The sequence below is a fragment of the Sus scrofa genome, chromosome 9 (genome assembly GCF_054392235.1).
Source record: "Sus scrofa isolate SSC_HxYL_T2T_F1_AM1 chromosome 9, Sscrofa_HxYL_maternal_Yorkshire_Landrace_v2.0, whole genome shotgun sequence".
Taxonomy (NCBI): domain Eukaryota; kingdom Metazoa; phylum Chordata; class Mammalia; order Artiodactyla; family Suidae; genus Sus; species Sus scrofa.
The window spans coordinates 38,615,515-38,643,202 of NC_139391.1; the positions used below are offsets into that span (position 1 = coordinate 38,615,515).

At 35.6% G+C, this 27,688-nt stretch overlaps 1 protein-coding gene across 24 annotated transcripts in view; it reads right to left on the bottom strand.

The window, feature by feature from the left end:
• Positions 1–27,688, bottom strand: part of ARHGAP20 (Rho GTPase activating protein 20) — a 109,437-nt gene that overhangs the window by 19,130 nt on the left and 62,619 nt on the right. For 17 of the 24 annotated variants that reach the window (XR_014815228.1, XR_014815223.1, XR_014815221.1 and 14 more), the window contains 6 exons: positions 27,391–27,540; positions 22,300–22,341; positions 21,318–21,402; positions 18,454–18,531; positions 14,025–14,091; positions 10,954–11,142 (listed from right to left, as the gene is read on the bottom strand). Coding sequence is in view for 11 of the 24 variants with exons in the window: in XM_084975998.1 (XP_084832124.1) it covers positions 10,954–11,142; positions 14,025–14,091; positions 18,454–18,531; positions 21,318–21,402; positions 22,300–22,341; positions 27,391–27,540 (611 nt within the window). In the remaining 13 variants the exon portion in view is untranslated. The remainder of the gene's footprint in view (positions 1–10,953; positions 11,143–14,024; positions 14,092–18,453; positions 18,532–21,317; positions 21,403–22,299; positions 22,342–27,390; positions 27,541–27,688) is intronic. The other 7 variants (XR_014815226.1, XR_014815225.1, XM_084976000.1 and 4 more) reach the window with 2 other exon arrangements.

Below are 27,688 nucleotides of genomic sequence, written 5' to 3' on the forward strand. Positions count from 1 at the left end.
GAGGACTATGCAGTCAAATGCTCATGTCAAACAAGTGTTGTATACTGTGTATTTCCTCAGCATAATCAACGACCAAATACTGAAAAAGCTAAGTTGTTGGGAGAAGAATCCAATAAGTAATATTTTACTAAATAGCCTTCAGACGATTATCCACCCTAGGCTTCCTCGGGATATAGCAGGTACATTATTAATGTGCATACACCCAGGTGTAAAGGTCTTTGGTTCTGGAGTCAGGGGCCCAGTTAGACTCCTGGCTCGGACACTTATTTGTGCAAGTTACTTATCCTGCTTCTTCCAGTTTTAAAATGAGAACATTACCTACAGCACAAAGCCTTATTGACAGGATTAAGTAGGATAATGTCTGAAAAGTCCTACTTTGTTCAGGGCATAGGTCATAGCAATCTTGATTAAAGCTGCTCTCCACAATAAGGACCTCCTCCCCACATGCGTTCTGCATCTGTGTAACAGCCTGCAGGAAGGACGCAGGCAGGACGGAATACCAGACTCCGCTTAGCTAAAGCACCTTCTTCCTGCCCTGACATTCCCAACTCTACCATCTTAAAAAAACAGGAAAGGAAACCAAACCCATTCTTAAATCCAGAAGGGGATTCCTATAGGCCAGCAGTGTCGATCTGTGCAAATGTTTGTTTAATATGTATGTTTATATATGTTGAGTAGCTGTAACTTAATCTAGTTTCCTCACATTTAATCTGGGTTTCATTATTTCTAAAACTATCAGATTTATTTGATTTGTTGGCTTTCAAACACTTCTTCGGAAGAATGCTCTATCATAAACTTATATACCTAGCGGTCCTACGAGTGTAGACAGAGGATAAAGTAGAAATTGAGTCCTGTACTTTATTATAAATACTTTCAGCTGCAGCCACATCTTTTATTATGCACAACAGTTAATTTTAGAGTTCATGTTCCCTTTGGGACTGAGGAAAAAAATTTCATTAAAGTTTACTTTCTTGCAGAGCTTTTAACACATAGCTATTATTTTCTAAATGTCAAAGGCTGTTGAAAAAAACAGGCAGTTGTTATAAAAAAAATATAAGGGTGATGTAAACGTAGAGCAAATGAAATTCATGCAAATCTAGCTTTCCCAAACTATCCTGGTAAGACTCAGGCTAGTGTTTCTTCATGCTGAAATTAGGGAACTGAATATTAAAAATTGCATTTCTTAAAAGTTTGTGCTTACATATTATTAAAGAATAATAGCCACACAAAAAACCCTTAGTTAGAATTTTAGCAAGATGGTGACATAGGAAGATCCTGAAGTCACCTCCTACCATGGATACGCCATATCTACAGCTATATCAGGATCGATTTCCTCCGAAAAAACCCTAAAAACTGGGGGAAAGACTGGGCCAATGAGAGGGAAACTGAAGCAGGTAGAAAAGGCTAAGACACAATCTCACCACAAACTCTACTCCTGGTGCAACAACCACAGTCAGGAGGGAACTCATAACCCTGAGCTTCTCCAGAGGGAGTGATGGGTTCACACCCCACATTGGTCACCCCAAAGTTTAAGATTCAGCATCTGAGAGATGAGCCCCCAAAACATCTTGCTTTGAAGACCAACAGAGCTTATGTCCATGAGACCTGTGGGGCTGTGCAAATCCCAGGAACAGTTCTTAAATGGCTTGCGCACAGACTCACCCACCCGAGGGTCCAGTGCAGAGGCACCCATACTTTATGTGAAAGAGACTTATTTCCCAATCTTAAAGCATTGTTCTGAGGGGCAGCAGCCTGCTGGGATGCTCTGTGGGACAGAGACTAGTCGGTACTGTCCTTCTGTTTTCCTTCTACTTTGCTAAAGCTGGCAGGCACTATCTTTTTTTTTTTTTTTAACCTTTCTTGTGGGTGTCATCTTTTTATTTTTTTACTTTCCTTCCCCCTTTCCTCTTTTTTCCTTTTTTTCTCTTTTTCTTCCTTTTCTTTTTTTCAGTGGATGCCATCTTTGTACTTTCCTTTTGCCCACTTCAGCCAGTGGGCACCATTTTTGTGCTCTCCCTCTGCTGCACTCCAGAGCACCTCTATCTCATGGAAAGGTGATTTTATACATGTATAGTGCCCTTGTTTTTACATTTGGTGACATAGTTTTTGCAGCTTCCACCCAGGGAGTGGCCTTTGATCATCAGGCAGTGAGGGGGACTTACATCCCTGGGTCTCACAGGACTGTAACAATTAGACATAAGATTACCATTCCCAGGGCACTGTACATACAGCAAACTAAAACACACCCCTAGCTTTCTGTAAAATACACCTATTTTATCATCCAGGAGCTTCAGCCCTGGGGAGGCATCAAGTCTGCCACATACAGAGGTATTCTCAAAGAATGTCAGCTGGGGGCATCATCTTTGCATGTTCCTCCTGAGTCACCACAGCTCACTGGTATCTCCCATAAAGAAGCTTATACACTCATCTGGAGCCCCAATTTTTGTGGCTGCTGCCAGAGGGTACCTTCAGATAGCCTGGTTCTGGTGGCCAGCAGAGTTTATGCTTGCAGTCCCAGTGGACTACATACACTTGCATTCTTGAAAAGATATTACTTGACAATCTGGTTTCCAATCAGCCTGAATCAGAAAAACTGACTGAGTTCTCTCCTTTGGAACACTGACTGACTTTGGCACATCTTCAACTATTGGGAGCTATTAAAAATAAAACAGCCTGCTTGAACAATTACAAAGAGTTGAGAGAAAACTAAGAGCTAGGGCACGGATAAATGAGAAGATTCATTTCCTAAACAAGGCCAACCATTCAAGACTAGGAGAGGTGGCTGTTTCATCATATGCACAGATACCAATACAGAAAGTCAAGCAAAATAAAGAAACAGAAGAATATGTTCCAAATGAAGGAACAAGATAAAGCCTCAGGAAAAAAGTTAATGAAATATAGATAAGTAATTTACCTGATAAAAGTTCAAGGAATGGTCATAAAGATGCTCACTGAACTTGGAAGAATGGATGAACAAATGAGAACTTCAACAGATAGCAAATAAAAGAAAGTTCCAAACAGAAGTCACTTAACTGAAGAACAGAGTAACTGAATTGAAAAATAACTGAAGTGGGGAGGTCAACAGCAGATCTGATGAAACAGAAGAAAGGATCAGTGAACTTGAGACAGGGCACAAGAACTCACCCAACCAGAGAAGCAAAGAGAAAAAAAGAATGAAAAAAGTGAAGATAGCTTAAGGGACTTATGGGACAACATCAAGTATATTAACTGTTATATTAGGGGGGGTCCCAGACAAAGAAAAAAGAGAGAAAGGGGAAGAAAACTTATTTGAAGACGTAACATCTGAAAACTGTCCTAATCTGGGAAAACAAATAAATATTCAGATCCAGGAAGCCCAGAGATTTCCAAATAAGATGAACCAAGAGATCTACACCAAGACACATTAAAATTAAAATGTCAAAAGGTAAAGACAGGAGTTCCTGTGGTGGGTCAGTGGAAATGAATCTGACTAGTATCAATGAGGATGTGGTTTCAATCCCTGGCCTCACTCTATGGGTTAAGGATCCGGCACTGCTGTGAGCTGTGGTGTAGGTTGCAGATGCAGCTCAGATCCTGTGTTGCTGCGGCTGTGGTGCAGGTCAGTAGCTATAGCTCTGACTGGACCCCTAGGCTGGGTTCTTCCATATGCTGGGGGTGTGGTCCTAAAAAGCTAAACAAAATAATATAAAACAAAACAAAAATGTAAAGACAAAGAGAGAATTTAAAAATAGCAAGGGAAAAAGAATTTATTATGTACCAGGGAAAGCTCTTAAGACTATCAGCAGATTTTTCAGCAGAAATTTTATAGGCCAGAAGGAAATGGCACAATATATTCCAAATGTTGAAAGAAAAAAAAAATTCCAACCAAGAATACTTTACCTAGCAAAGTTATTACTGAGAATTCAAAGAGAGAGAGAGGTTTCTGAAGAAGTTAAAACTAAAGGGTTCTTCACCTCTACACTGCCCTTACAAGAAACCTTGTTAAAGGCATTTTTTTTTTAAAGCTGAAAAGAAAACGTGTTAATTAGTAACAAGATAATAAACAGAAGTATAAATCTCACCTGAAAAGGCAAATATATAGTACAAGTAGTGTATTAATTACTTATAAAGCTGGTATGAAGGTTGAAAGACAAAAATAGTAAAAATGATGTTAACTATAATATTTACTTAAATGATACACAAGATAAATGTAAAATGTGACATCAAAACCATGAACTAGCTGGGAAGGGAGAGTAAATATGTAGATCTTTACAATGTGTTCAAACTTAAGTCGGTATCGATATAAAAAAGAACTATAAGGAGTTCCCCGGTGGCCTAGTGGTTAAGGATTTGGAATTGTCACTGCTGTGGCCAGGGTTCAAGCCCTGGCCTGAAAACTTCTTTGAGCTCTGGGCATGGCCAAAAAAATAAAAAGGAATGTTATAAATACAAATTGTTATATGTAAGCTGCATAGTATCAAATAAGCAAAATCTTAGATACACAAAAGATAGTGAGAACCTAATCATATCACTAAAGAAAGTCATCAAACCACAAAAGAATAGAAAAAATGAACAGAGAAACAACAAAACAGCCAGAAAACAATTAAAATGGCAATAACACATCTATCAATAGTTACTTTAAATGTAAATGGACTAAATTCTTCAATCAAAGACAAAGGACTGGATGGATTTTAAAAAAACAAAACAAAACAAAACAACCAAGATCCAACTACATGCTACCTACAAGAGACTCACCTCAGACCTGAGAACATTACAGACTCAAAGTGAAGGGATGGAAAAAGATATTTCATGAAAACTGAAACCAAAAGAAATCTGGAGTAGCTATACTTATACTAGACAAAATAAACTTTAAAACAAAGACTATAATAGAAGACAAAAAAGGTCATTACTTAACAATAAAGGGGTGAATCCAGCAAGAGGATATAATACTTGTAAATATTTATGACCCAACATACGAGCACTTAAATATATAAAGCCAACGTTAACAGACCAAAAGGGAGAACTAAATAGTAATGTAATAATAGTAGAGGACTTTGATAACCCATTTACATAATGGATAGATCATCCAGACAGAAAATATAAAGAAAACATCAGCCTCATATGACAAGTTAGATCCGATGAACTTAAGAGAAAAAAAAAAAACATTTTTTTTTCTTTTCTTCCAAATGAGTGTACAGGATTTTTCACATTAACCAAAAAGAATAAAGTAGAGATCATCAGTTTAGGAAGAAATGAGGAATAGAGTATGTAAGACATAGATTTTAAAGGACTAGTCAATTTGCTGCCTCATACTCCTGAACACCAAAAAAGGTATCCCAATATATAGACATATATTCATCAAAATGCTTAAACTAAGAATAGAACATTCCATCAAAAGCAAGAGAATACACATTCTTCTCAAGTGCACATGGCATATTCTCTAGGATAGATCATTCGTTAGGTCACAAAACAAGTCTTAAATTTAAGAAAACTGAAATGATAGCAAACATCTCTTTGGACCACAAGACTATGAAACTAGACATAAATTACACAAGAAAACTGAAATATTCACAAATGTGTGAAGTGTAAACAACATGCTACTGAACAACCAAGTCAATGAAGAAATCAAAAGTGAAATAAAAAAAAACACTGAGACAAATGAAAATAGAAATATAATATACCAAACTTATGGGATGCAGCAAAAGCAGTTCTAAGAGGGAAATTCATCTCAATATATGTCTACTTCAAGAAACAAAAAATTCAAACAATTTAACTTTATACCTCAAGAAACTAGAAAAAGAACAAATGAAGCTCAAAGTTATTAGAAGGAAGGAAATAACAAAGATCAGAGCAGAAGTAAATGAAACAGAGACTAAAAAACAACAGAAAAATATCAATGAAACCAAGAGCTGCTTCTTTTAAAAAAAATAAACAAAATTGATAAACCTTTAGCCAGACTCAATAAGAAAGAGAGAGAGAGGGCTCAAACATAAAATCAGGAATGAAAGAGGAGATGTTACAATGATACCACAGAAATACAAAAGATCATAAGAGATTACTATGAACAATTACATGCCAATAAATTGGACAACCTAGGACAGATGGATAAATTCTTGGACACAAACAACATTCTGAGTCTGAATGTGAAGAAATAGAAAATCCAAACAGACTGATTATTGGTGGGAGACTGAATCAGTAATTTAAAAACTCCCTATAAACAAAAGTCCAGGACCCAACAACTTCACTGGTGAACTCTACCCAGCATTCAAAGAAGAATTAATACAAATCCTTCTCAAATTCTTCCCAAAAATAGGAAACTCATTTTTTAAGGCCAGCATGACCATGATACCAAAAGCAGACAGGGAAACGACAAGAAAAAAAATTACAGGTGAATATCCCTGCTGAACATATATGCAAAAATCCTCAACAAAATATTATCAAACTAAATTCAACAGTACATTAAAAGAATCATATACCATATCAAGTTGGATTTATTCCAAGGATACAAGGATGGTTCATATTTCAAAAATCAATCAATGTGATAAATCACATTAACAAAACAGAAGATGAAAATCATATGATCATTTCAGTAGATACAGAAAAAAGCATTTGACAAAATTCAGCATCCATTTATGATTAAAATTTCTGAACAGAATGGGTATAGAGAAAGTGTACTTCAACATAATAAAGGTCATATGTGACAGTTAACATCATACTCAATGGTGAAAAGCTTTCAGAAGGAAGACAAGGATGCCTACTCTCACCATTCTTATTCAATAAAGTACTGGAAGTCCTAGCCAAAGCAATTAGGCAAGAAAAAAATTATTCAAATTAGAATAGAAATAGTAAAACTGTCTCTAGGAGTTCCCGTCATGGCTCAGTGGTTAATGAATCCAACTAGGAACCATGAGGTTGCGGGTTCAATCTGGGTTCGATCCCTGGCCTTGCTCAGTGTGTTAAGGATCTGTTGTTGCTGTGGGCTGTGGTGTAGGTTGCAGATGAAGCTCGGATCCTATGTTGCTGTGCCTCTGGCATAGGCTGGCAGCTACAGCTCTGATTCAACCCCTAGTCTGGGACCTCCATATGCTGTGGGTGCAGCCCTAGAAAAGACAAAAAGACAAAAAAAAAAAAAAAACCAAAACCAAAACCAAAAAACCCCAAAACCCAAAAAACTGTCTCTATTTGCAGATGAGATAATACTATATACAGAAAACTCTAAACACTTCACCAAAAAACATTTAGAACTAATAAGTAAATTCAGTAGATTTGCATGATAGAAAACCAACATACAGATATCTGCTGTGTTTCTATACACTAATAACAAATGATTAGAAAGAGAAATTAAGAAAATAATCCCATTTATAAGGGATCAAAAAGAAAAAAATAACTAGGAATAAATTCAATCAAGAAAATGAAAGACCTGTACACTAAAAACTGTAAGGCACTGATGAAAGAAACTGAATAAGACACAAATAAACAGAAAGATATTTCATGCTCATGGATTGGAAGAATATTTTAAAAATCTCCATACTATCCAAAGCAGCCTATAGACTCAATACAGTCCCTATAAAAATTCCACTGGCCATTTTCACAATATTAGAACAAACGATTTTAGAATTTGTATGGAACCATAAAAGATCCCACGTGGGCAAAGCAATCTTGAGAAGGAAGAACAAAGCTGGAGGCATCATGTGTCCTGATTTTAAACTACATTATAAAACTATAGTGATCAAAACAGTATGATACTGGCATAAAAATAGATACATTGATCAATAGAACAGAATAGAAAGCCCGGAAATAAACCCCCCACACTTGGCCAATTAATTTATGACAAAGGAGCCAAGAATAGTGGGGAAAGGATAGTCTCTTCAATAAGTGGTGTTGGGCAAACTGGATAACAACATGCAAAAAATGAAACCGGATCACATCATACATAAAAAATAACTCAAAATGGATCAAGACTTGAATATATGACCTAAAATAATAAAACTCCCGGAAGGAAATATGGGGGTAAACTACTTGACTTGGTCTTGACAATGATTTTTTTGTATTTGACATAAAAAGCAAAAGCAACAAAAGTGAAAATAAACAAAAGACTACATAAAGCTTCTGCACAGCAAAGGAACCCATCAACAAAATGAAAAATCAACCTACTGAATGGGAGGAAATATTTGTAAATCACCTATCTGATAAAGGGCTAGCATCCAAAATATAACTCAACAGCACAAAACCAAACAATCTGATTAAAAAAGTGGGCAGAAGACCTGAATAGACATTTTTCCAAGAAAGACGTACAGAAGGCCAACAGGCACATGAAAAGATGCTCAACATCACTAATCATCAGGGAAATGCAAATCAAAAGCACAATGAGGTATCAACTCACACTTCTGAGAATGGCTATTATCAAAAGAACAAAAAATGAGACGTGGTGATGAGGGTGCGGATAAAAGAGAAACCTCATGCACTGCTGGTGGGAATGTAATTTGGTGTAACTGCTATGGAAAACAGTATGGAGGTTCCTCAAAAAACTAAAAATTGTACAACCATATGATGCAGCATTTCCATTTCTGAGCAATTATCTAAAGAAAATGAAAAACTAATTTGACATTCAAGACATTTAACAGACAAGTAATGTCAAGCTACTTTTATAAGAAAAGTCTTGCCCTCTAAAGTTAAAATAAGATGCAAGATTTCCATTTCCATAAAAATTTATAGCAGATATGTTTTCTGAGCTCAAACTACAGGTCCAACCTCAATGCAACTGCAAAGGAAACTTCTATATTTCAAAATCCTTAGTGAAACTTAATTGTGCAAAAAGAAATTTCCATATTTCCAAATCCTCTAATTTTCATCTAATCTTTAATAGGAAGTGATAGATCTGCAATGAAATGACATGCCAAAAAGCAAATACCAAAAGAAGAATATAAAAAAAATTCTATAAATGTCTCTGAAGAGGAATACGCTAATTAAAATTGTATGCTTGAAGGATGATATATCAGTATCTTTTCACTATATGCATGAAAAGATATTTTCATAATGATGAAATACATAAAATCTCATTATTATTAAGAACATTTTGCATTCAATTATGGTAATTATAATACTAACTTTGAATACAATTAAATGAAATATTATTTCCAAAAATGAATTCAATTCTTCTCATTAGTAGTCTGTATGACATAAAACTGTACTCAATTATTGCCGTAAATTGAACATCATCAATAAAAATTTTGTGGAAATTTGTTTTCTCTCTTTTTATATGAGTAACCATGTAATATTCTCAGTTTTGTCTCTTGACCTGCAAATTTGACTATATGGTCTTCTACAGAAAACATCTGTTGATCCCTAATCTAAGTCAGTGATTTCTAAAGTAGTTGTTCATCAAAATCTCCTGTATTTAAAAAACACAAAACTGGTTCACTTGTTAATTTTTTCCTTGCACAGGCAGGTTGCCACTATTGGTCTATAGTTACTCCATCCCTGATCCCATTTATCATGAATCATCTTACAGCTGTAACCACTATTATCCTAACTTCCAACAGAGAGAAACAGAGGATTATTAAGTAGAGGATGCCTACTTATATTAAATTAAGCAAGTCAATGGCAAAATTGGGGTAAAACCCTTAGGAGATTTTTGATCCTTGATTATTTTGGTCAAATTAATTAAGATAAATTTATTTTATTTTCTTGACAAGGGACTCAAAAAACCAGTTTTGAAAACACAGGTATAAAGGTAGAAGAGTAAAATATTATTCTCCTCAACCTAATTATAAAGGCAACATTCCCTTTGTATCTTTAATGAGCACTAACAAAAGATGTATTAACAAATTAATTCTTTCAATAAATATTTATCGAGTATTTATTTATATATGCAACAATGTTCCAGGTGCTAGGAGTATATAGCAGTAAACAAAACAGCCCAAATTCTCTGCCTTCATGGAGCTCGCATTTTAGTGGATGGAAAACTGTAACATCTCTCTAATACCCCTTCAAAATGGCCCAAAGATGTGAATAAACAGGCTTAGAGTTGAAAACTCAATTTACCACCATAGGAGAGAGGAGGACTGGTGCAAATGCAAGTAAGTTTCTATAGCTGGTGTTGGCAAAATGAAGTATTCTGATCAATGACTTCAATAAAGTATGAAATTTGAAGCTAGGCCATCAATAGGAAGTGACAGGGCTGGACATGCTTATGTTGGGGGGTGAGTATAAAACAATGGCTACTGTTCTTTGGGTCCCCCGGTTTGTTCAAATAGACAAAAGCAGCTATAAAATTCAGCATCAGTTTTCCAGTATCTCACTCACATTTTTTGATAAGACACATTTTCTTCTATTTTCCATACAATCTTTCAGACTGAGGGCATAAAGTTCAAACTTGGGTTAGGGTAATTAATGATAGTCCTCTTATGTTGAATATCGCTTTTATCACTCTGGAGTCTTTATTATGGAGTGGTTAAGAGATGGCTACATTCACAGGGAATTGGGATTAGATCAGTAGACTAAGGAGAGAGTTCTGTGGAAATCATCTTAATCTTCAAGGCTTATCGGTACCAGGATCCAGGTAGGGCCTCAGAGTCTCCTGACACCCATCACTGACAGCCTCCTTTTTATAATGTAACCATTTAGGGGGAACACACAATGCAATGTCTTATAGTACAAAGAAGGCATTGAAACACCTGCAGCATTGCTTGGTGCCTTTGACTGTGAAGTGGGCATAAGGTTAAAGGGGAAAGAAGAGTGAAGAAAGAAGGAACAGACACTATTACTCCTGCTGATTTATAAAACCATCTTCTAAAACTTCGTCTTTCCTTTCGAAACACTTAAAAAATTAAAAAAAAAAAAAAAACCAAACAAACCTCATCCTACTGCAAGTTTGGGTCTTTGCTTGTATAAAGGCAAATGACTCTGAAAACTTTGTTTTCAGGAATGAGAAGTTCTGCTAAAAAGGGCTCTATGAGGGAGGAGGAAACTCACCACTCAGTTGCTGGGCCACAGCCAGGCGGCTGGGCTTCAGGATGAACTGGCACTGCATCTCTCGGGGCAGCTGCTCCATGAGGAAGGCCTCCTGGAGGCTGGAAGGTGTGGGGGAGTCCTTTGATCCCTGCGTCAGAAGTGCGCTGTCTCGAAGATGGCTCATTTTAATTCCATAGGGATATTCATGCCCTACACAGAGAAAAACCTGAATGTAGACTTTGGGCTCACTGGCACTGTGAGTGTGTATGCTACGTATGGGAATGTATTACAATTTGCTCCTGGGGCTTCTGGTATAAAGATCTTTTTGTTGACAATGATCACCATACACACTCTTACAGTTGGAGACCATGGCATAATGCAGGTGGCCCAACCAGAATAGGTTTTTTGTTTTTTTTTGGGGGGGGAGAAAAAAAGCAAAAAAGAAGAAAATCTTTAAAGAATACCTTGTTTGGGAATGCACAGATTAGCCTGTGAGTCACATAATGTTGATTTTTCTTATGTTAACATCTAAGAATATTTAAGTGTTCTAGTTTCTCCTTTGATACTAACTATACCTGTAAATCTTGAGCAAATCCTTAACCCCTCTCAGCCCTAAATTCATGTTTTAAAGTATTTACCCTACCTATTACATAGATTTAAAAGGATCAAATAAGTACACTTTAGTAGTTCATATTATTTAAATAGTAAGGGCAAAGAACTATATATTTCAAGCATCACTATGATTACTATGATTCAATGTAAGATGTCTGTCTGAAAAAGACATTCTATACTTTTTATGAGCTATATAATTAGAGTTACTCAAGAGCATTAGGACTTTTTTCTTGACTTACGCTTCCCTCCCACCCCTGCTCTCTGAAGTTGTTATTCATAGGCAATAATTGTAAGGAAGACTGCAGGGTATTAGGAATACAAAAACAAGATTCAAAAAGGAATTTTCAAACTAGAAAAACTAAACCTTGGACTTCTGACTGCAACATGATTTTTTTACTCTTCGGTACTCTGCGTAACTGTACTTTCTTAATAAAGTACCACTGTGCAGTAGATTTAGTTTATTTATTTATTTTTTTCTTTTTAGGGCGACACCTGTGGCATATGGAAGTTCCCAGGCTAGGGCTCCAATTGGAGCTACAGCTACTGGCCTATGCCATAGCCACAGTAACACTGGATCTGAGCCACGTCTGTGACCACAGCTCACAGCAATGCCAGATCCTTAACCCATTGAGCAAGGCCAGGGAATGAAGCCGCATCCTGATGGGACACTAGTCAGATCTGTTTCCACTTTGCCACAATGAGAACTCCTAGTTTACTTTTTAAAGAAAGTAAATTCTTTCCTATTCCTGATTCATCACTGAATATAACTCAGTGAACTCTTTCTTTTTTCTTTCCATCTGGCATAGTCATACAATATCAATGCTCCATTAATATTTAGTATTATAGCAACTTTCAGGAATTAAGAAAAAAAAGAACTTCTATGACAGCAATAGAACAAAATCAATTATCAAAATAGCCAGGAGCTAATCTGTAATTGCAGTTTGCAAGGAACTTTAAAATATACAATGAAGAATTGCTGCTAAGTAACAATCACGTCCCATGGATTTTTAGTGAGAGTTAGAAATGAAGCTTGAAGCTGTCTTAAGCCTGAGAGTTACTGTCTATATAATTTTAATTAAATTAATATATTTTATTACAACATCTATTTTAAGTATTAATTTGATTTTTAATCACAGCTTTAATTGTTGTTCATTGACTTTTACAAAAATGACATTAAGAAAGAAATTGGAAATGTAGTCCAGTTTCGTCCTCAGCCATGAGCACAATGACTTGCTTTAAGTCTGAGAATAAACATTTCATAGAAAAATTTGGTTTTAGGTTATTCAGGTCACTTGCAACCTGAATTATGCAGTAGTGATCTCACAGGTAAATGAAACAATTATAAGAGGTAACTTATATGATATGCTTTGTACAACATATGGCAAACAGTAAGCATTTAAAAATTATTAACAGAAATTATCATTATCATCATCATCATTGATGCCACCATCTCAAGATCTGCTACAGATAATGTCTCTTATTGTAATTGGTCTATTTCTGTTAACCACAGTGAATGATGTCACTGATCATGAAATCTTTTTTAGCTAAATGATTTAAATAAGGTGAGATGTGTCTAGTTATCAATAATTCTTCAAAAAAATACTAGAAAGCTTGGCTAGAAAAACAGTAAAGTAGTTAGCAAAGTAGTAGCTATTGCAAAGTTAGTCAATGAAGATTTTCAGGAATCTAAATTTTAGGTTTAGTTTCATTTTCTTTATGATGCCTAGGAAAGTTTTGCGTGCAGGGCAGGTGTTAAATACTCACTGGTAGATTAAGAATAATTATTGGATTAGAGATGGTCTTTCCATAGAGGCAAGTAGTAGGTAGGAAAGGGAATAGGAAATTTAAGATTTAAACATGAAAAATAAATATATAGGAAAAAGGAATACCTATATGTATTGCTTTCTTTTAGAAAAACATTTTAGGAGTTCCTGCTGTGGCTCGGTGGTAATGAGACCAGTATCTATGAAGACGTGGGTTTGATCCCTGGCCTCGCTCAGTGGGTTAAGGATCTGGTGTTGCCATGAGCTGTGGTGAAGGTCACAGATGTGGCTCAGATATGGCAGTTGCTGTGGCTGTGGTGTAGACTGGCAGCTGCAGCTCTTATTTGACCCCTAGCCTAGGAACCTCCATATGCCACAGGCGCAGCCCTAAAAGAACAAAAAAAAAAGAAAAAAAAGAAAAAACAAAAGAAAAATATTTTAAAAAGTTGGCGAGATAGTTCTCTTTATAAAGTGAAAAGAGGAGGAAAATTTATATTTCTCTTTCCAACTATACCATTAGCTGCTTGAATGAAGAGAGATTATTTGTCTGGCACACGGGAAATACTTTAAAGATATTTATTAAATTAATAAATGAGTATTACATACGATTTAATATTTAGTAGTAATTAAATTTAATACCACATGACCAATTCTGAGACATTTATAATTATAATTAAAACATAATCAATCCTATTTTAGATTTTCACAGAAACTTACCAATAAGAGGGTATGGTGCCTCTTCTCTGCCAGAATTGACCCATAACTGGTAGTCTTTTTCTGAGCCCTTGGAGATAGAAAAATTAACAATTCCTTCACATTTGGTAAATGAATGAGGACACATTTTTTTTTTGACATTTTTATGTTTTGCAAAAGAAAAATAGGGATAATATAAATGCTTTTCAGGTTAATGGTGGTGGATATGGTTTTTGAAGATGGCAGTGGTGATTCCTATAACTTGCCTCTCTTTCTCTAATCCCCAATGAGGACTCAGGAATCCTGCCCCTTTTCTCTAGGGATGACTAGGCATCCATAAACTGCAATGGAATCAGGCCCTCACTCTTATGGGAAATCCACAGAATGTGAAATCATATGTATGCCTTTTTACAAAGTCAGAAGAAACTTTTTGGTTTTCTAAAAGGTTAATCAATCTTTTTTGGAGTCCTGACTTCTGCTATGTCAATGCGTTTCTCAGAGAATACTGGACTTAATCTCCTGCGAACACAACCTTGTTATGCAGAAAGCCATAACACTGCTGTGTCTATGATGAAAAAGTAAAATCTCAAAGGCTGATTATTAGCTTAGCTGCTTCTGAGTGCAAGGAGAAGAATGACAAGGGACTTTGAGGAGATGGGTAGCTGGCACAGTCTACACTGGTTTTACTTTGGGCAAGTCCAGTCCTGGGGATAGAAAAAACGAGAACGCTGTCTAGAGAACAGGCCCCATTATGGGGAACAATGAAACTGTTTACTAGCAGAATTATGATCCAGCAATACTAAAAGTACCACTTGAAAGAGATAATACTAAATTATACAAACTTTGTTGTATCCTCTATAGAGACAAAGCAAAAATGTTTGAAATGAAATTAGAACAGATTGGCAATATTTAATATTCTTGCCTTTATCTTCTGATTAAAAATCTTAGCCCTGACCTTACAATGAATGGCGGGTCTTGGCTGGGAAATAACCCCAACCAGATCCCTCCCCTACTTGGTCACTTCCTTACTGCAAACAGATAGAGTAATCTAATAAAAATCTTTTCTTTTTTTTTGTTGTGTCTGAAAATACTTTAATAAACCCTTAGAACAGTATAACCGAACTACCTCAATTCCTAATTATACTGAATAGAAATATACTTAATATGATCACTTTATCTAAAAGAAAGGCATAAATAAGCACATGAGTCATGTCATTAATTAATCTCCCTTAAACTACTCACTCTCTTCCAGTGTATAATTTTGTAAACTTAGAGGTCAATGCAGAGGTGTCTGCTTTACCTAGTGCATATCCATATTTACTTACATCTTAAATATATCATTAAATTTAACTAAAATAAATCAGATTTCTCAATCTAAATTTTGGTTTCCCTGAGTTCTTAAGGGCTTATGATAGTATGTGTGAAAGCAAATCAAAATACAGTTAAGACTATGGCATATCTTAAGTATCTGTTGTGTCACATCTTAGGAACACCGTGTTTTCATATTTATAGAGAACTCACTCAAGAAACGGCATTGTTCAAGTGCTTCCTTGAGTTTTCATCCTTCTGAAAGTCACTTCCTTTAATAACATACCCACCAGTGTCGTGTTTATGTACCAGTAGGGGGGACATGAGAATTTCCAATTCTCTTTCCCTATCTCATCCTCAAACATTCCAATCTTCTCTATTAATAAAATCTCAAAAGCTCATCATTGCCCCATGAAACAAGAAGCAGAAGCTACAAGAAAAACAGGGGAGGAGTTCCTGTTGTGGTGCGGTAGTTAACGAATCCGACTAGGAACCATGAGGTTGTGGGTTCGATCCCTGGCCTTGCTCAGTGGGTTAAGGATCCGGTGTTGCTGTGAGCTGTGGTATAGGTTGCAGATGAGGCTCGGATCCCACGTTGCTATGGCTCTGGTGTAGGCCAGCATCTACAGCTCCAATTCGACCCCTAGCCTGAGAACCTCCATATGCCACGGGAGCGGCCCCAGAAAAGACCAAAAAAAAAAAAAAAAAAAAAAAAAAACAGGGGAAAATGTGGTGTGTGTGTGCTAAAGATCTTTAAATCCATGGTGAAATCCAAAGCTTATTTTTTAATTTACCAATTCATTAGAGGTACCATTTACCTGATTCTCTGGGCCTACAACCAGTGAATACTGTTTTTGGCCATATGTTCTTTACATAAAAGTTCTACTATAGAACAAATCCATCAGAATTCATCATCCTGACACTGACTGAATCTTGGGCTAGTAAGTGAATAACTAGGTAAGGAAGAAGAAGCAGGGGAGGAAGCAGGGAAAGAATAATCATACAGGGACAAGTGAGAAGGGGGAAGGAGGCTGAAACTTTCTTTTTAAGAATCTTACACCACCCCCCAAATGTATACGGATAAAAAATACTTATCATTACCACTCTGAAATTATAGTCGAATCTTATTATGGTTTGTAGTGCACACAGGATATAATGTGGGAGTGGAAGAACAGCACTTGATATTAAGCTAATATATTAAAACTTCACTGATCCAGGTGAAAGACCTATGCTGTGAAACCTATGCTGTGAAATCACTGATTAAGGAGACTGAACTCAGTACAAATAAATGGAAAGCTAACCTATGATAAATGATTGTAAGGATTAATACTGCTATAATATTCATACTATCCAAAGCAACTGACATATTTAATGCAATCTCTATCAAAACACCCATGACATTTTTTACAAAAATAATCCTAAAATTTCTGTAAAAGACACAAAAGACCCAGATAGCCAAAGAAATCTTGAAAAAAAAAAAAAAAACCAAAAACAAAAAACTAGAGATATCATGATCCCTAACTTCATACTATACTACAAAGCTACTGTAATCAAAACAGTATGGTACTGGCACAAAAATAGACACATAGATCCATTGAACATAACAGAGTACCCAGAAATAAACCCACATACCTATGGTCAATTAATCCATGACAAGGAGGCAAGAATATATAATGGAGAAAAGATAATCACTTCAATAAATGGTGCTGGGAAAACTGCACAGCTACATGTAAAATAATGAAACTAGAATATATTTCCTACTATATACAAAAATAAAGTAAAAATAGATTAAAGGCCTAAATGTAAAACTGGAAACCATAAAATTCCCAGATGAAAACAGGCAGAACACTCTTTGAAATGAATTGTAAAAATATATATATTTTTGGATCTGTTTCACAAGGCAAAATAAATAAAAGCAAAAACAAACAAAGGAGACCTGATTAAACTAAAAGTTTCTGCAAGCAAAGGAGACCACTGACAAAACTCCCATATAGAATGGGAGAAGACATTTGCAAATGATATGAGCAACAAGGAGTTAATACCCAAAATATTTAAATAGCTGATACAACTCAATTCTCAAAAAAACCAACCAAATTCAAAATGGGCAGAAGAACTTCTTTTTTCCAAAGAAGACTTATAGATGGCTAGCTAACAAGTACAACTGCAATAATGAGTTATTAACTCACATCTTTCAGAATGCCTTTCATCAGCAAGAACACATATAATAAATGTTTTCAAGGATGTGGATAAAAGGGAACCCTCCTACACTATACCACTTACATGGCTAAGAATATAAACTGGCACAGCCACTATGGAAAACAATGGAGGGGCCTCAAAAAATTAAAGATATGATCCAGCAATTTCATTTCTGCATTTATATCCAAAGAAAACAGAAAAACTAATTTGAGAAGATATATGCACCCCAATGTTCACATCAGCAACCGAAGTGACCATCAACAGAAAAACAGATGAAGAATATACGGCATACATATCTACAGATATCTGCATATATTTATAGATATACGTAGAATATTTCTCAGCCACAAATAAGAATGAAAATTTTTCCATTTGCAACAATATGAACAGACTTGGGGTGTATTATGCTTAGTGAAATAATTCAGATAGAAAAAGACAAACATCATATGTATTTACTTTTATGTGGAATCTGAAAAATAAAACAAATGAACAGGTATAAAAAACAGAAACAGACATACAGGGAATAAACTAGAGTTCCTAAGGAGTTGTGGGGTAGGAGGAAGGGCAAGACAGGTGAAGGGGATTAAGAGGTATAAACTGGCAGGTATGAAAGAAATAAGGTATATGGATGTGATGTACAGCACAGGGAACATAGCCAATAGTTTATGATATTTTTATATGGAATATAATCTATAAAAACATGAAATCACTATGTCGTACACGTGAAACTAATATACTGTTGTAAGTCAACTACACTTCAATTAAAAAACCCCCAAACCCTCAAAAAGAATAAAAAACTTACTGTTCTTATTTTCTACATTATTGGGGATAAAATATAATTTTGGTGTTTCTAGTAATCAACTGTCCTATGATGGAAGGAATAATATTTATAAGAATCTACAGTATCAATGTTTGTTTTTAATTAAGAATATCTAGCAGAGTAACTTACATTTATCCCTAGCATTGGTAGTGACTTGTTGATAACTTCATTTGCTGTATCTGAATTCGTTACTATTATAGTTTTAGACTGTGGGGAAAAAAAATAAGAAATACAGCTATCAATAAAGGATTTTAAAATAGGCAAACAAGTACTTACTGCCAAATGATCATTCACATGCAAATCTGGATTTCACATGCTGACAGAGTAAATCACATGACTTAAGTAGAACACAAACCCTTGATTATAATTTACTTTCATTCCATTACATATTATGCCTTTTAATAAAACATCTTTCTCTTAAAATAAAGAATATGTGGCTCACAAAATAGAAGACCTTAAGCCAGAAGGAAAAAGGATAAATATATTTAGGAGAGGTGACAAGGATCACCCTCCTCGTCAAAAACAAACGAAAAATAATCACTGAGGTTGGTCCTCCACATCATGTCCACGACTGTCTCCATAAAGCAACACACAGTAAAAAAGGGAGAGGGTTAGAATGCTTTCTAGTTCTTCCTGAGTACTGTTTTCAGAGTGTGGGTTTTCATTTCTTTGCACGGTAAAAAGTCAGTTTAGGTAAAATCAGAATAAGAGCTGGTTATAAAAGACATTTCAAGTTTAGAATTAAAAACCCCTTTATTTATTGAGCACTTTCTGTATGTTAGGCACTGTGGCTACTGAGCTTTCCATTCCTGAAATCTGTAAAGGCCTTAAAACCAATGAGTCCAGCAAACAGATTGAAAATTTTAGAAAGTTCAAGTCTATCACCAACTCTGCCGTTGAATGGGATATCTCCAAGTAGCTCTGTGCTAAATGAGAAATCACTACTTAAAAATAGATAGTTCACAACAAAAAGACATGGAATTAACAAGACTCTGAGCATCTATAGAATTCACTGAATTCTAAGATATTATTTAAATATAAGACAGTGCTATGCTATCAAAAAAGAAATATTTACTATGCAGATATTATAATCATCAGATACATCAATAATTAAGGCTGTGTCCGTGATAGGACTTATATGGCACAAATAAGTAGCACAAATGATACTACTACTGCTATCATTTATGTAGTACTGCTGCTTACTCTTATTTTGGAAACAAAATGATAAAAAATAAAACTAAGTGAAATCCACTGATAAGTCATCACTTAGCCCTCTGTTACGGTATTTCATCTCTATAAGCCTATTACTTGACATGATAAACTGCCTCAAGTTTGTTAACTGCTTTCAAATTGTGTTCCTTATAGCTCCGAAGATGCAAAAATATTTCAGAACCCATCAGGGAAGGCTTAGCGTTTGTCTCCTACTAGAGCGGCAGAGAGGTTTTAAATGTTGGGCTTTAACTTGAGACAGAATTATCATGAAAGGCTTCTGCTTTTTTAAGTCAGAAAGCCCATCCATTTAATTTTAAGAAACATTCTATAAAGTCTTTTGTAAAGTGAAGGATATTTCCCATAATACTAATAATCACTCCCAATGTACCTGGTTTCTAAGATGAGTTTTCTTAATATTAGATAACATATGTTCAAAACAGTAACTACAGGGTGTGTATTTTTCCCTACAGGCCTCTCTGATAAGATGTAACAAATGGGTTTTAGCAGATAAGTAAATGAGTAAAGAGACACAAATGAGAATGTTACTATTTTGTCCATATTAGCAGGATTCACTAACAGGCAGTGCATAACTAAAACTCGAGGATAAAGAAGGCTTCTCATGCATGCCCTCCTACTGGAGGAAGTCACTCTTTCTGGAAGCAGCACTCTCTGAAAGGAGACTCTTGGTGTGAAGCAACTTCAGAGGGCAAGGGATAGTGTGTCCTACCATCATGGACTTAACCGGGGCACTAGTGATTAAACAGAGCACCCAATCCAACCACACCTCGTCTTCTCTTCCAAAACCAGTCCTTTCCCGAGCACACTCTTGCCAAACACTGACTCCTGAATGTAACCAACTGCCATAACAAATGAATCAAAGTCAGCAGAAAACCAGTGGTGTTTCTCTCCCCTCCTTCCTTTGCTACAGAGGATTTCTGTAGTCTCATACCACCACGTGAGCCCTTCCCTCAAGCACTGGCATCCTGAACACATGTATAACTTTTGCCCCAAATGTAACTGTTTTGTACTACGTATTTTTCCACACACAAAACTATTCTGTGTGATCTAGAGCTACTGTGAAGTGTGGCAATCCACTGTATCGTAAAAATGTGTTTCCACTTCTTTGTTCATCCTGGATGCCATCTTGGCACGTATATTATATTTCGGTTATCAAATTCCACATAGCAACTACGGCTAAGGAGACAATTTTTATTTGACCAAAATGATAAGAACGGTAAGGTGGGAACATGTTGCTCTGTTAAAAATGTTGTCTCTCCCAGCTCATCCATTTACTAACCTGAGGGATTCAGTAACTAAAAACTCAAAGAAGGAAGAACTTTCTAAAACTACTCTCTACTTAAGAAGCGACAAGTTGGAAAAAATTGTTTGACACTAATGGGAAATACCTCCTTGTGGAAATGGCTTTACTGTAAGCCTCCATGGCTGCTATTGAAAGGATCCAGAGAAACACTAATGCCAGAGGAAGGAATGAGACATCTGACAAGCAATGTTCTTTCCAAGTGCAAATGTTAGATACTGTAGTTAATATGAATTTCTCCTGCTTCATTTCTCAAGGGTTACTTTCACATATACAAAGATACACATGTGCCCAGGAAACTGCACTTTCCCCCAAGAGCGGTATTTCTAAACGCCTATCTTCCACAGCATGTACACAGTCTGTTTGTCTGTCTGTCTGACTGTTTCTATTTTTTTTTTTAATCCATAGTGTTCTGCCTTATGCAGGGACTTGGAATTTAATTTTCTGGCTTAGAAACACTTACATAGGCACAATTCCCAATGTCCTTGGCGAAGACTTTGAGGGGAATGCTCTTCGGGTAGTCCTTCTCTTTCTCTAGATTGATGTATCTAATCAAATGCAACAACAACCCAAAACAACACTGAGTCAGATGGGCTTTGCTAATGGCTTATTTTAAAATCAATCTATTTTGCTAATATTTTCAAAATACTTATATGCTATTTTTTAAAAAGACAGATGGAAAGACTCAGCAAAGTCAGATTACATTATGGGTTGGAAGAGAACTTTAAAAATTCTCAGGACATTAGGCATGGGCACAAAACAGACCAGAGAAGATCCATCTCAAGTGAGGCTTGAGAAGCCAGTCAGGTTAAGGCACCTCTGGGCGATGTTTTATCCTCAAAGGTTGCCTGCCTTCTCTGGATGGGCCCGGGATCTTAGGGCTAAGTACAGGAGCATATATAATACTACTTTATGGGACCAAAACAAAACAACCACCTTTTACTTCTTACTGAGCTGCCCAGTGGACTATATTTCTTGGGAAGGGACAGCAGGGAAAGAGGGACGGACTATGGGAATAAGAGATGAACCTCAATTGACCATTTTAGTCTGTAAGCTCAAAGGTAGAGGAAATAACTGAATACTGAGATGCTCAGCAGAAAACCCTCCGAGTATGGAAACTGAATACATGCTTTGAGGAAACTATTAGCTGCAAATAGTGGGTTGGTGATACAGAACAAAATGGGAGAGATTACTAATTTCTGTCTAGAATGATCTAACTAGACCTTACTGTTCTCCTTCCTAGAAAGTAAGAAGTACATGTAATGAGAGAACATTATTTATAGTCAGTAGTGGCTAGTATACAGTCTAAACATCAGCTCATTTTGAGAACCAATGAACAAATTTCTACTGAGAAGGGAGATAATTTGGGGGCACATCCCTGCAGAGAAAAGCTTAATTCATTTAACTGCACCTTAGAGATTAAAAATATGGATACTGAAAAATACCTTTGAAGGAGAGAGAGCCATCTGTCCTTCTGTTCTTGAGAACTGCAATCAGAGAAAAGGGGAGAGAAAATTAAACCATGTACAATACTTGTTCTAACAAATTAAGACTGTCAATCCAGATGAAGCATGTGAGTGCACACAACTGTTCTGGAGAGCCCTGAAGTAATGGCCACGAGGAAGAACTACACAGTCAAGCGTATTTTTATTAAAACCTCTCGGGTGGGTCCAAGACAGACCTGGTTTCTTACTTTATGGCTCTTTTACAAGTGGTTTCACTATAGTGGGAAAAGTGCTTGATTAGGAATTCAAACACCTGGTTTCAAAAATATATGCAAGATATATCATCATGGGAAAATCCCAAAATATCTCTCAGCTTTGATTTAAACATCTGTAAAACTGGACTAATTACCTCAGAGTGTCTTATAGTTTTAAGTGCCATGCAAACAGAAATTGTGCTTAATTTGAGATTATGGAGAAATATGGCATATTGATGGCAATATCTTGGTCCAGAAACCAGTCTGTTGTCAGAAGAAACATTTATTTCTCTAAACATATGGCAGGATTATAACTTAGCAAATTAGTTGATAGAAAACTTATTCCTAATTACTATAATCCTCTCATTAGGATCAATTCATTTACAACTAAATAATTACTGATTATTAATTTTTCTGCTAAAGTCACTGCTGCATTTAATTCTTAAAGTTAAAACAACTTAAAGTTTATTTCTATATGGTCTTATTATCTCACTAGCTTTTAAAATCATATTTCTAATCTTCTCAAAGAAGCTGGAAACCCTAGTTATTTTCTTGTTTCAGATAAATATACTTAACAAATATGTAATTTATTTTGTTGTTGCTTAGCAATTTTCTCCATAAACAGTCTCCCAAGATTGGTCATAGAAAGTGCATTATTTCTCTTTTGCCACTGACCAATTTTCATCTCCCACAACTTCTTACTATCTTTCATACCTTCTCCTTTTCTAAGTAGAAGATACTCTAGGTTCGCTTATGTCAAATATTGTACTGATTTAGCAAAAATCTATGTTGGAAAACAGGTGAGTTTTCTTTAGACTTTAAAATTTTTTCAAACAATTAAAGTGTCCCATTAAACACACAGTATTTTTTTTAAACTTTTAACTTTTTATTGACACTGAAGACCCATGGGAAAACTGTTCAATGCTTAAATGTACAGTTTGGAGAATTTTCACAAATTGAACACACCCACGTGATGAGCACCCAGATTATGAAACAGAAAAGCACGTTGGGAGGTTTTCTTGTGGTTCCTTTTCAGGCATTAGTTCCCACTATCCTGACTTCTAACAAAACAGAATAATTTTGTTTGTTTGATGGCCTTTTTTAAAAAATCCAATAAGCCACCTGTATCTTTTGATTGGAGCACTTAGTCCACTGACATGTAATTATTGATAGGTATGTACTTATTGCTATTTTACTACCTGTTTTCTGGCTGTTTTTGCAGTTCTTCTCTTGTCATTTCTTTTCTTTCTGTTTCTTCCCATGTGGTTTGATGCTTTTCTTTGATAGTATGCTTACACTCCTTTCTTTTTAGTTTTTGAGTATCTATTGTAGGTTTTTAATTTATGGTCACCATGTAGTTCATATATGTTGACCTATAACTATATCTACTTGTTTTAAACGTAGTCATTTAAGTTCAAATACATTCTAAAATATCTACATTTTTTACTCTCCTATATTTTTTGTTTTTGATATTTTACTTTTTAATGCTTATTCCTTTATTTTATTGTAGTTATAGCTACTGTTACAATTTTTTTTGTCTTTTATTTTCATACTGGCTTACTTAGGTGGTTGATCTTCAGTCCTCACTCTTTACTTGCCTTTCCTAGTGGAGTTTTCCCTCTCCTATAGGTTCTTATGTCTTTTCCACTTAGAGCAGATCCTTTAACATTTCTTTTAGGGTAGGGCTAGTATTGACAAATTCTTTTAATTTGTGCTTTCTGAGAAGTCCTTCATCTCTCCTTTGGTTCTAAATTATAATCTTGATAGGTAGAGTGTCACAGATTGTAGGTTTCCCCCTTTCAGCACTTTGACTACATAATGCCACTCCTTTCTGTCCTGTTTGGGATCCTCTGTGTGCTTCCTATACCTTGGTATCTGTTGCTCTCTTCAGATTTGGGACATTTTCAATCATAATTTTTGACATATATTTTTATCCTATTTTCCCTTTCTTCTTCTTCTGGGACCTCTATAGTGCAAATGTTACTAAGCTTAATGTTGTCCTAGAATCTATTAAACTTTTCATATTTTAAAATATTTTCTTTTTTGCTCTTCTGATCAGGTGATTTTTATGATCCCATCTTCCAGGTCACTTAGTCTGCTATTCATTCCTCTAGAATGTTTTTTCGGCTTTTCATTCTTTGTTTCTAATTGGGTTGTTTTATATTTTCTAGCTTCACATTAAAATATCTCACTTTGTTCATATATTCTTTTCCCTAATCCGATTAATATTTTTATTATAAATGCTTTGCATTCTTTGATAAATTGTTTATTTCTGTTTCATTATTTTTTCTGGGGTTTTCCCTTGCTTTCTCAATTGAACCAGTTCCTCTGACTTTTCGTTTTGCTCAATGACATCTGCCTCTATGGATTTTGGTGCAACAGTTACCTATTATAGTCTTCAAATGGTGTTCTTCGGTGGGCTCCTCCCTATACAGACTGCTGTGTGCCCAGTACCTTTGGTGGGAGAGTTGGATTTGACATGGATGGAAGTCACATCTCTCCTCGGTGTGTGCTGGCAGCTATAGCCCTGGTAGAAAGTGTAGCTGGAGATGGATGGGCTAGAGCTGGGTGTGAGGCACCAAGTCCCACATTCAGCCAGAGACTTGGGCAGAGTCTAAACAAAAAATTTGGAGCTTCCCTTCTCTGATACTCTCCTTTTACACATTTCCTCCCTTAGGTTCTTGTGGCTGAGGCTTCCCTAGATTCTGATTTTAGTTTTTCAGCCAAGAAAAACTGTGTGTTTTTGTCAATTTAGTTGCCTTGCACCATGATGTGACTGCAGCTTGCCTTCAGGCTAATGCCTTGAAAATAGGAAACTCACCCACTGCTGGTGCCTTCTTCCAAGTTTCAATTCTTCTGCAAAATATGCCAACTTTTGTTCACTTTCCAGCACCTTCAGGTAGTAGTTGTTGTACTTTGTTCAGAGTTTACAGTTATTATCTGTCGAGTGGTCAGTCTGTTAAGACCTCACTCTGCCATACCAGAGTCCAAACGCTTCAACACAACTTTTTTAAAAGAGTAATCTTTTAATTTTGAAATAATTTTAGATTTCCAGAAAAGTTGCAAAGAAAGAAGAGAAAATCCCTGTGTCCTTACGTCCAGTTTTTAGTTTCCTCTAATATTATCCTCTTATATTATTATAGCATATCTGTCAAACTAAGAAACCAGTATTGGTACATCACTATTAACTAAACTATTGACTATTATATTTCACTAGTTTTTCCCTTAATGTCCTTTATCTGTTCTAGGATCCATTTCAGAATACCACATTACATTTATTTATCATGTCTCCTTAGTGACCTTTTCTATTCTTTTCTTTTTTTCTTTCTTTCTTTTTTTTTTTTACTTTGACAATTTTGAGGTTTACTGGTCAGACCACCCTATAGAACATCCTTCAATTTGGACTTGTCTGATATCTTTCTCATGATTAGACTGAGGTTATGGGTTTTGGGGAGAAATACCACAGAGGTGAATTGCTCTTCTCATCGCATTCTATCAAAGGGTAGATTATATTCACATGACATCGTTAGTGATGTTAATCATTTGGTTATTAAAGTACTACACTTTTTAAGGAATTACAAAGGTGTGCAGAACTTGTTTCTACATTTTCCCTTCTTCTTAAAAAATGTTTCATGGAAACTCCTTGATTAAGATGTCACGTAGTCCCACCCCTCACTTGAAATTGCTTCCTTTCAGTTGTAAACTCCAAGGAGATTAAACAATAGAAAACGATATTATTGAAAGAAGTCACTCATAGAAAAAAAGATATGCAGAGAATGCTACAAATACATGGTTCTTCCAAGTAAGTTCTTAAAATATTGTGGTAGGCCAATAGTGCATAACAGAATTTAATGGCATGGCTTTCCTTTATTAGAAGATTAACGGCTTAACAATAGTTAGTTACCTGGCTTTAGGATGATGCCCAAAGAATTTGGTGGGTGTGAGAAGCAGAAAGAAATATGTTGTGCACATGTGATGAAAAACAGCTCTTTTAAATGCAAAACAAATATCAGATTTAAGTGCACAATTTTTCAAAATCAAAAGTTTGAGTTGTACGCTTACACTGAACTGAAAAGTGCCAATTTAGCATGTTCAGGATAAGAGCACAAACATTTTCTATTCATACATTCTTTAACTTAATCCCAGCCAAGGAGGGAGTCTTAAGAAACTGACTTTCAGCCCTTGAATCACAAATTTGCTTTTGACTGTCACATCTCTTTAGATATCAAATCAGAACACGATGCATAGTTTTAGGAACTGCATTATTTCATGATGTTAAATTTATTTTCTATAATTAAAAACCATTTTTTAAAAAAGAAAATTTGGGAGTATAAACCAGTTATTCAAGTCTTACTAGAGTATTTTATAAAATTTGTTTCAATACAGGTCTGTTTCAGTGGTTTAAAAAGCCAGTGTGAAAGCTCTCTATATAAAACAATACCTGAACATGAGGGAAGGGGATGTTGGAGGTGGGGGGTGCTAGAGATCTGACCTCTCTACTCCTCTTCCATGATCTTTGAAGTGTTTCAGTAGCCCCTTTTAAAATCACAGCTCAAAATAAAGTAAATGAAGAGTTCTCAGTATTTACCATTACCTTTCACACATTTTAATAAAAAGCTCTTTGGGAGAAACCTAAGGCATACAGGTGTCTTACTGAGGGTGTACCAAAAGATGAGTTACTGGCTTCAGAATAAACCAATCAGAATAGAATATTTTCCTTTAAAAAGTAGGTGAACAAAACTTGATTAACTTTTTTCTCACCATCCTAGAAATCACAGAGCTGACTGTATTTCACAGTTTCTAACCCACGGAAAACAGGACAAGCTGTGGTTCTCACCTGAACGTAGCCACGAAGTTCACTGTGGGCCAGCCTAAGACAAAGGATTTCACGGCATTTGTGTTTCCTTCTTCCACTTCATCCACACAGCTTGCTGTCCACATGTCACTTAATTTAATTTTATTTTTTATCTTAAAGTTGTTGTTATGTCTAGAAAAATAATCAGACAGGATTTCTTGTTATTTTGTTTCTTAAACTTTATGAGAACTTCACCTCTAATCATGGGCAAAGAAGGTCTTACCCATTTTTTCTTTTTTTTTAAATATTCAGTGCCTATCACAGAATATTGTAACATGGT